This window comes from Bombus impatiens, unplaced genomic scaffold, assembly GCF_000188095.3.
Source record: "Bombus impatiens unplaced genomic scaffold, BIMP_2.2 scf_0389, whole genome shotgun sequence".
Classification (NCBI taxonomy): domain Eukaryota; kingdom Metazoa; phylum Arthropoda; class Insecta; order Hymenoptera; family Apidae; genus Bombus; species Bombus impatiens.
In genome coordinates, this window is record NT_176808.1 from 710,336 (window position 1) to 721,378 (window position 11,043).

General features: G+C 30.2%; 1 protein-coding gene across 4 annotated transcripts in view; it reads right to left on the reverse strand.

Moving 5' to 3' along the window:
• LOC100743347 (serine/threonine-protein kinase minibrain) overlaps positions 1-11,037 on the reverse strand; it is a 25,978-nt gene extending 14,941 nt beyond the window's left edge. For 2 of the 4 annotated variants that reach the window (XR_001102344.1, XM_012386467.3), the window contains exon 1: positions 10,966-11,037. Coding sequence is in view for 1 of the 4 variants with exons in the window: in XM_012386467.3 (XP_012241890.1) it covers positions 10,966-10,999 (34 nt within the window). In the remaining 3 variants the exon portion in view is untranslated. Of the gene's footprint in view, positions 1-2,805; positions 2,992-3,063; positions 3,198-10,965 lie in introns of those variants that run through there. The other 2 variants (XM_033321041.1, XM_033321042.1) reach the window with 2 other exon arrangements.
• Between the last annotated feature and the right edge of the window lie 6 nt (positions 11,038-11,043).

An 11,043-nucleotide genomic window follows, 5' to 3' on the forward strand; every position in this document is an offset into this window, starting at 1 on the left:
ACGACAACGACAACGACAACGACAACGACAACGACGACAACGACGACATAACGCAACTGCTTGTTTGGTACGAGTATGGTACGAGTACGGTATTTAATCGTAATCTTTTGATCTTAATATTTAATGCTTCCAAAATATTAAATGTGTTATTGTAATAAAGGTAACTTATTGTTTCGCTAATTTACTTCTTCGAACGTGCTCAAATATAAAAATTGTACGTTCGAAATACATTATATATATCATTTCGAATTTCTCGATTCATAATTGTGAGAGATAATTCGATAATTAAATTAGAAACTTAAAAAAACATAATTCAAAGAACTTTACTTTCTTTCCTTAATAAACTCCTCCCAATTTTATTTAAATTTTATTTAAATTATTCATCTTAATGTTTGTATAGGTTTATATATTACATTAATTTATAAATGACCTAGTAAATGAGCAAACGCAAACTTTGATCTATCATATTTAAAATCACTAGCGCAGTTTTAATGTACGTACAAACTATTCGGTATTACGTACACACTATTATACTTGAGGCTAATATTGAAACAGCATAGGTAAATATGCTTATTGGACGTGTACACAGCCAACATATTTTCATGAACATAATACATATGTATATTTTTTTATTGAGTAACTGCTTTAGAGTAGGCGATAACCCTCTTATAAAAACTGAAGTATGCATCACAGGTGAAATATAAGCATCGCCAAGTTCGAAAGAAGTTTTAACATGGATGTAAGATGTAAAAGGTATGGTCGATTATAAAATAAGATATAAGAAATCATAATCGGTCATTGACGTCTGACAAACGATCACCTCTTTCGAATAGGTTGAACAAAATGTTGATAACTTTTGCGCAATTTTTCTATGACATTATTAACTTTATAACACTATCATTTGTTCATAAAGAGTTGAGATGTAATCAAATTAATAATAGCTACTATACAAAAAAAGTACTGATTCAATACGATTAATTTTCAATTGGATCGTAAATAATCTATATTAGTTTGGATTCAGTTACTTTATTTAAAAGTACTTTATTTTAATCTATATGCTATGTTTTGCATGATAAAAATCATAAATAACATTTATTACATAAGACACAGAATACAAATTAAAATCAAATGTCTCAAAATTAACCCAAATCTATCTCAAACCTTTGTTGTCATCTATGATCCAACGATGCCAGATGAAAGTTAAGAAATGAAAGTATATGTATTCCGTTAAAAACTATAATGAAAACGCTCTTCTCTTTATTACAGTGATTTAATAATTAAAAAATTTGAATTATTAGGTTATGAATTATATAAAAAATCTGAGATACTAAGCAGATAAAAATTAAATTTAAGGAAGCAAACGAAAATGACTACTATTCTTTGAACAATAGTGATATTAATGATTTAGATACATTTAAAGGTATTTAGGGAATTAAATAATACAAAGAATAGCACAAATAGTATGCACGTTACGATATTTATCAAACACTAATTCGAAGATTTAATTTCTCTTCGTTTTATGTCCATAGAAACAAAGTTTTTATAATATTTAGAAAAGAAGAAATAAGAGTGTGCACATGAAATTGTAAATGAGATGCAAAATGTTATGATCTCCATAAACCGAGCGAATATTTTAAAAGTTAATTTATTTTGCGAACTTTAAATGTTTCCGACGTAAATGATAATATTTAAATAATATTAATGTAGCATAATTGATACATTACGAATACAATTATTAAATTGTATTGCACAATATTATATATATGATATATGTATATACATGGGACAACACAGTAGTTATAAATTCTGCTGTACTGTTATCGTAAAAAACAAATAAGTTTCCTGTATTAAAATATATTGCGGAAACGGTACCGCTGCACAGATAATTGCATCGTTAGCGCACCGTTTCACTATAAGCATTCTTCAATGAGAGACATGTTTGTGTAAGACTATAAGGCTTTTTATAAATGGATGAATTTCTTATTACGTAAAATGCAGGTAAATGATCTTGTTGGAGATTAATTTCCTTAAAAATGAGAGCGGAATATCTACATTTAAAATTGTGCTTTCATTAAAAGATATTTCATATATCGTAATTAATATTCTTATTCTTATAATTAACTCTTTCTATAGAACACTAAAACTTTTTGTGATCAAGTAAGTATTTTGATTTCCCTTTAACTCTTTCCTTTATGATTTTTTGTGCACATATACATCAGTGATCACTGCGTGATCACTATTGTCACATATATGTGTGCATTAATATACACTGTTCTCCCTGTTAACAGTATAGTTGTATTGAAAGTTGTCTGAAGCAAAAAATTGAAATATTATAAGCAATTTACATTCGATAATCAAGTCTTGCTATTTTGAATTAAAATCAAAGTTTAAATCGATCTTTAATATAGAAGTGTAACCTTCTGTCTTTGCCCAATCTGATTGATAATTGATATCACGAGTGTCACTGGATATTATGAAGCAAAAAAAGTGGAATCGTTTTTTGTGTGTTATCCACTTTTCAACTATAATAAAATAATGAATAAACAAATGTAATGAGGTTCACAATTCAAGATAACAGCTAAAAATGGAAGAAATCTATTTTGTATGTTTGAAGTTAGAAAGATGAGATAGTTTTGCAATTGTTAAAATAGAAGTTATAAAATCTATATTTTAATCTCTACACACCATATACATTCTTAAAATATGCAACCTGTTTTGCTGTCCGGATATATGTATGTCTACGCGTGTTTTGTCTCATACACACACTTCTACAAAACTATACAGATCATAGAAAAGTACATTTACCGACTAAATACAAACTGCGAAAGTAAAATACTTCCACCACCACTGAATGTCATTTTACTTTTCTCTCTTCTAGAACACTGCGTTTGTATTTTGACAACGTATCGGCATCAAGATTGTCACGCCTAAAATAAGCATAAAATGACGAAAAGAAAGAGATACGTGAAGGTGGGCGAAATGTTTTCCAGAATGCAGAAATATATATAAGCGAAAAAGAACAGTACAGGTAAAAGGAAGAAAAGAAACAGAGATATATGGAACCTGTTAGGAAGAAAATAAAAAATCAATTTTTGCACAGCTCCTCCGAGAGATTACAATAAAAACAATGAGTATACCTGTGAAAACATAAAGGTTAGCAAAAGATAAACAAAAACGATAAAAGGAACAGATTGAAATGAAATAAAAATGAGAAACGAAAAGAGGAGAAAGAAAAAAGTAGTTTTGGATAATCGTTTGGCAAGGAACGACGGAAAAGAATAACGCGGAGAGCGAGGCGACGCAGGATCTCTGTCCTGTAGGATGACAGCGCACGGAAAGAGCTCGACCGGAGGAAGGAGATGGGAGAGTAGAGAAAACAGAAGAGAGGATAAGGGCAGCCAGCATAGCAACAGAAAGACAGCTTCAAAACGAACAGTTGAGCGCTTCTGGTGCTGTTGCCGATGGTGTTGCTCGCTCTTGCTGTTACCGTTACTGACTACGGAGCTCTGCCTGTACGATCTGCATGGAAAGAGAAAAGGAATGGGAGAGGGAAACGAGAAAGTTGGGGCGCGCGCGCGCGTCCACGAGCGCACGCTGCCGCGTGTATATGTGAATGAGATAGGGGGTGAGCACGATAGCAAAAGAGGAGAGTCGCGTATTGATCGTGTCGCACGGGGGTGGAGTAACCGCCGACCGACTGGCTGGTCTGTCTTCTATACCGGCGCGTGTTGCGTCCAAAGAATGAGACGGAAAATGTGAAAAGAGAGAGAGTAGCCCTTCGAGAACAGGGCCTCCGTCTGTATATCAACACCATAGGCTATAATAGAAAGTATCGAGGACGACCGAGAGAAAGACAGTGCGTCGCCTTGAAATCAGGTGACCGCGACTTCTATCAGTTATTCATTTTACTTCTCCTTTTGATGCTGGTTTTTTACCTTGTATTTCCATACGAACAAATGAGAGAGTATATTACGCATCGATTGCTATCAAATCCCCCCACCCCCTTCTTTCACGAATCAACAATGGATACACGAGCGGAACCAGTTAATTGGATAATCAAATTCGATATTTCTTGACTTAACTGGAAGAAAAACAATGTGAAATGATACGTTGGTATCGTTCATCCAAACTTATTTACATCTGCTACCTGTCGCTCGCAGGCTTCACGTACTTCTGTGCTTTACGTATTTAGGTTGCATATAATCATATCCTTATAGTTCTGTTTAAGTTATATAGTGTATATATTTGCGGCACATTCGAGAACTTTAATATTGAAGGTTTTATTTGAATATGTATGATATTTCAAATTTCCTAATACATTGCAATATTTCGAATTTATGTATCTATGTTTCATCATTTAATTTTCGATGCAAAAACAGATATATGATACTGTTAAATTTAATTATCACACATACACATTATTAACTCAATCCATATAATCATTTATTTTAAAAAACACATAACGCATTAAGATTTAACGAGAATTACGCTTTATCTAGTATGTGTTTTAAATATAACTAATAAATATATAAATTTAATATATATTTCTGACCTTATCTCCTTTCTTCACTTTATTATGTTCTCTTATTCATGTCTACGTATATAATATTCATCATAAATCTTCTGAATTATATAATATTTTTACACAGAAATTTTCCTATGTTACAGAATGGTACTATATGTAATATGTAATATCATTGTGATTACTGGAAACGAAAAGTCATAATGGTAACGTAACACAAAATTAAAGCTCAAATAATATTAAATGAAGGCAGAAACGGATAACAATAAGTTTTGCATGCAACATATTTGATGATATAGTTAAAGTATCTGTCAATGAGTACGTGATTAAGACTCATGCATATAAGCTTTTATTAATTACATTAGAAAATAATAATAAAAACGTAAAAAGAAACATTGAAGATGATAATGGTAATTTTCTCTTTTATTTAATAAATTAATATGTACCTTATATAAATTCAATCAATTTTTATAGTATTGTCAAAAATATATAAGATCTATATTCAAGGTAAAACCCAATTACTTTATTAAATGCATTTGTTATTACTAATTTCAACTTAATTACTCTTAAATTACATTCCCATATTAAATATATTGTTTTTTTAATAAAAATTCTGACAAATTCTGTCCCTTTCAACCGGGATTAGATAAATAAAATGATTGTTAGACGAAGATTATCATGTCAAATGTTTAATGATTATCAATATAACTTATGTTGCAGATACTCAAGATTTATGTTCTATCATATTAATTGTTTGAAAGCGAAAGTAATTCTTAAAAAATAAGTCAATCTTTTTTCAGACATCATCAGATATCAATATAGGTATCGTACATTGATTATTAGTCTAAAGATTAATTACAACAGTGGATTCTCATTAGATCATACAATAAACTAATTCCTATAGATCACATTTAATCATTATTAATTTACATAAATCTTATACTTTGCTCTTTAACAAAATGAGTTTACGCAATTGTACTTTTATATAATAATAAACACCGATTCTTTACCTTTATGTAACTTGATTATGTATATCGAATTTCAATCAAACCTGACTGATACAAACAAAACGTAATTGTCATATGAACAATACACTTCCCAGTTATATGTAGAGTATTTTCTTGACAAATTTCGAAAACTTTAGAGTCTGCTTATTCAGCTCACAGCAGCAGTATCTATTGCGTATTGAGAAAGGACTAGAGCAGCACCTCTCTCTTTTGCTATACTAATTATTAACATGTTTCTTATTATCAAAAAATTATAAGAGATGTGTTATATGTTACCGATTCATATTGTCAGTTAGCTTGTTTGTTACAGAATTTGCAATGGTAGATCAAACAACTCCTAGAATATTTGCAAAATCTATTCACCTAAACTACAAATTAAAATTAAATACGATAATAATATCCGCACAATATCGTATAACAAATATCACTACTATTAATTTATAGATTTTTAATTCATATTACATTATAAATCCTCAAAATACGACTTTCTATAACATATATGTACTATCTATATATCTTTCAATCCTTATATTAAAATATCTTACATAATGCGGAAAATATTGCACGAATATAACCATATTTTGATTAGATTCTAGAATATAATTCTATATTCTAGAATAATAACAAAATACAAAATAATATCGTCATTCTTTAATTACGAAGATCACGGAAGAAAGAGAATACATATCGTGATACTTCACGCGTAGAATGTTCTTCAATATTGTTTGTTATCTCCGTAGATATTCTAGTTCTTCGGAAAATTTCCTATACCTCCAAATTTCTATTTGAAAAATAATACGATTGTTTCTCATCCGACAGGTTCAACTCTTGCCAGTGTCGGTTCTTTAATCAGAAGATATAAAATGAAGTTAAAAGTAGAAGAAAGCGAAAACACAAAGACATGATGCTAGAGGGATAGAGTGCCAAGTCGAAAATATATATCAGTCAGTAGCCAGCCGGACAGTCTAGTCAAAGTCTTTGAATTTTTCGAGAGTCGTCGAGTTCAAAAATGGATCTCACTATACCATTGCCAACGTTTCCTCGCCACTTATAAATTTGACTTTCTCTTTTCTCATTCACAACGTATATATCTGTTGTGAACAGGGTGAAGTTGCCACTTCTAATGCGAATTTTTATAAAAACTAAACGGCACTCGTTTGTCCACGATTTGTTCACATTTGTTCAACTAAAATTCTCGTTGGTCTACTCTTCAAAAAAAATTGTCAGTTTTTTTTAAATTTCCATTGGATGATAAATCTTTTTTGAGAGATGGATATTCTAGGTAGTCAAACGTGAACAAATCGTGGACAAACGAATGCCATTTGGTTTTTATGAAACTTCGCATTTGGGGGTGCCAACTTCACACTGCTTTTTTTAATATGGCGATAACTTTTTTTTGAAGCGTGAACAAACTAAAATTTTGGCTGAACAAATGTGAACAAGTCGTGGGCAAACGAATGTCGTTTTTGTAAAAATTTGCAAACTTCAGTCAGCTTCTGTTTTAAATATTGTCCATCTTGTCACTTTGTTATACAGATTTTCGTTAAAACAATTTTTCATTACAGGCGAAAGAATGAATCATTAATTTAAAAAGTTTGAAATACACGTGCTGATTGAAGCTTTAATATCGTCTTATATGCAAAGTAAACTCTGTGAAAATTATCATTCGCTATATCGATTTAGAACAATATAAGAAAACAAGAAACAAAATTTTGAAGTAAAATTTCAATTTATTTAATTAAGGTGAATTTCTATCTACGCATATCACGCCAATGCAATTTAAGATCAAACACATCGTATTATTCTTTATGATTTCTCTAATTAAATTGTACAAAATTGCAATATATTTTCAATTCAAAATTCTCAGATCACAATAAATATCGAAAATTTTCTTAATCAATTTTATCAAACATATTTATTTCGAAAGACTTCTATGTATTATTAAAACCACTTATTAACTAAAATTTTACAAAGATTTTGATTTATATGTAAATCATAATTATGAATATAAAATTAATATAAAGTACTATAATATTGTTACAACTATTGCTACAGTACTATAATTGTTACTACTTAAAATAAATTATATTTTCATAAATTGCAAAAATATTATACAGTTACAGGATAAAACAATAAACCATCTGAATTACTTTTGATAGTAGAAAAATATGCATCAGATCTTTCTTCTTGCTTGGTTTCGAGGTAGGCATAATTTGATATTAGTAGATTTTTTCATACTTGGATATTAAGATCAATGTCACTTTTTTATATGGGATGATATGTTTTTCACATACTTTGTGATACAGCATTTTAGGTAGAAGACCTGTGTGTTTAAGTAGAATGACCTATAGTTGAAGATCATTAAAGATTCTTTAAGATCAACTAGGAATGGAAAATAAATTGCTTTAAGATACCAATCGAATACTTTCGTGTCTTCATGTGTATCCATGAATGTTATTATCAATATATTAGCTTGAAATATGTTAGCGACTAAAGAGCGGGGTTTTGTAGTACACAATTTTCCAAAATGCGTTATACAAAAACGCGGAAAGTAAATATGGTTTATATTTATGATGAATGTTGTAAAGTTATGAGACAGACAGTGCGTTTGTGTACTGAAAGATTTCTCGATCGTGTCAGACCCTTACGTTTTGTCTTTTCAAGCGTTATAGAAATTTTTCATGAAAGCGAAAGCGTGGGTAACAGAAGACGCAACAAACGACTTATGATAGAAGCGCTATAAACATTTTAGCAGCTGTAACACGAAATCCATATGTTAGTATAAGATAACTAGAAGGCGAAAATGGAAACAGTTGACGAAGTAATATTTTGTGAGATATTTCGTTTCAATTTTCACCTTTTCCACATTTCACTTCGCTAACAGTTAAGTAAAAATGAATTTCAAACTCATTTATAATTATGCGAATAGGGCTTATGAAAACTGCAAAACGATGATACACGTCTGACTAAAATTTTGTTTATGGATGAAACCACATTTACACGAGGAAATTAATTAATTTACAAGACATGCGCTATTGGTCAATAGATAATCCTCGGTAGCTAAAAGAAGTGGACAGGCAAAGATCTTGGTCTGCATATGTCTGCTGAGAACTTGTTAGTAATTAAATAATTGGTCCATATTCTATCGATGGAACGTTAAATAGTCTTAATACGAGTGAACCTTAACAATCTTTTCGTCAGAATTATTACAAGGACATACTTATTACAAGAACAGAATCATTTCACTCAACATACGACAATCCAGCAAGATAGGTACCTTGCTCATTCTGCACGGAATGTTACGGAATTTTTGAACGAACAAATGGCTCGCACGGTCCCTTTTTGACTTAACAGCTTTAGATTTTCATTTGTGAGAATAATTAAGCGAGTACAGCAAGAATATAGTAACATACCAATAATCAAAGACTGCATATAAAAGAGCACATAAGATGAGCTTGCTCTGCGATTGATTCAAATGAAATTCGTCATGTGTTATCCGCATTGCAACGTTTTAGAGCATGTATCAATGATCAATATCATCACTTTGAACACTTGTACATACTAACAATGTAAATCGCCGAAGTGTTTGATCAGTGTCTTGAAGTAATTTATTTCCAATCCGACCTGGCCTTGAACGACCTCGAATCTTAAAACACTTCATCTTAAAACACTCTATCAAGAGATAAGTTGAAAAATTTACCATTTCATTTAAAAAAGTGAAGCTGACCTTGATATTCATTATACTTCCATCTATGAAAAAGCTATTAACATCAGGTCATGCTGCCTCAAAACCAAGAAAGTTTGGTCTGATGCATTTTTTTCTACTAGACAGTTATTCAAATCGTCCGTTTTAGATATCCCTACATAAAATCAAATATGAATTTCATCTTGAATACAATATTAAATATTTGGTCAAAACAATTTTCAAACCGAAACTTGGGCTGTGAATAATAATCTACCCCTTAAACGGTGACAGTGAAAGGGTTCATTTGTGTGCTCAATTGGAAGAACTAACGCTTCTACAGATGTACATTATTTTTATATACAGCAGATCTTTGAATAGAGACTGTGAAAGTGACAGTGAAAGTTTGGAATGCTAATAACGCCAATAACCTATTGTCGATCAGAATCCTTATTTCGTATACTATTGTATACATCATTATTACTGTGTATTTATTGCAGGAAAATTTTCTTAAGGGAAGATCAAAATAAATAGAATCTATTGCGAATTTTCTGCTAAACGCAGAGACTATACTATACACGTAATGTATAACACATCTCTTATGGTTTTTTTTGGTAGCAACGGAAATATGAATGATTGCTACAACGAATAAAAAGGACTTATTCTGTGTTTTCTTAGATAAACAGAGCTATGACGTTATGTTATGACGAGCTGAATAAATTAATTCGAAATAAACAGACGTCCAATTCAAAATTTTTAAACACAAAAATCCACGTTGTACAAAAGTCAATTGCGCGTAGATTTTAAATATTTTCTACCGTGTAAGCCTATAATCTAACCCTAATGTTCTTGTCTAAAGTATAGATATTTCTCAAATATACATAAATCGTATGTTATTGCCATTATAAATGATAATTAAGTATTAGTTAAAATTTTCTTATAGAAATTATTTCAATATAATATTCGACTTTATCATTGTATTTAAATGCGAACAGTGAAACGTACTCGAAAAAATAAAACGATACACGTCATTTACGATACAGTAATCAAGTACACTAGAATGTAAATATATGAATGTATGAATGTTCATGAAAATTTCATCGCATGTTAATTATACTAACTAGAACGTATTTTGTAGTTAGCATCCATCATGAATTTAAATAAAAGGAGAGACAGGAGTGCAACTTTAAAAATTTAAATCATCGATTAACATTTCTAATAGAATTGTAATATTTTAAGTATTTCTTATTATTATTTATTTCATTTAAAGTTGCATCGACTACCAAGGATAAGTATTTGTTATCATTTTAAAATCTAATAAATTAAAATCTTAGTGAATCTTGTAATAGAATGGCACTGCTGCGAAGCAACACGTGTTTCTACATACAAGAACTACTGACTTCTCAAGTCATGTCCTGTCATAAGATATCAATATTTTACATTTTCATATAACACATCTAAACTATCATTGTTATTCAATGTATGGTAATATAGATATAGTATATCAAAAGGAAAAAACATTAATTGTAATAAAATTTTATAATAGTAAATAGACATTCGAAATATCCGTAATTTCTGACAAATGTAAAACAGAGGTAACACAAAAATTCAGTTTACATAAATTGTATTCGAACTATAGATAAATAAATCAGTGTCCATTAAATTTATTATTTATTCCTGAAAGAGATTCACAAATCTAAAGGATGAAAGAATGATAAAAAGAAGAATATCATAATTTTGGTGTGTATACTTACATTGTTGCTTATGTCTCGATTCCATAAGGATCATTTGTTCGTGTTTGTGCCATGCAGCATCAGTAGTGTCTGTTCCCG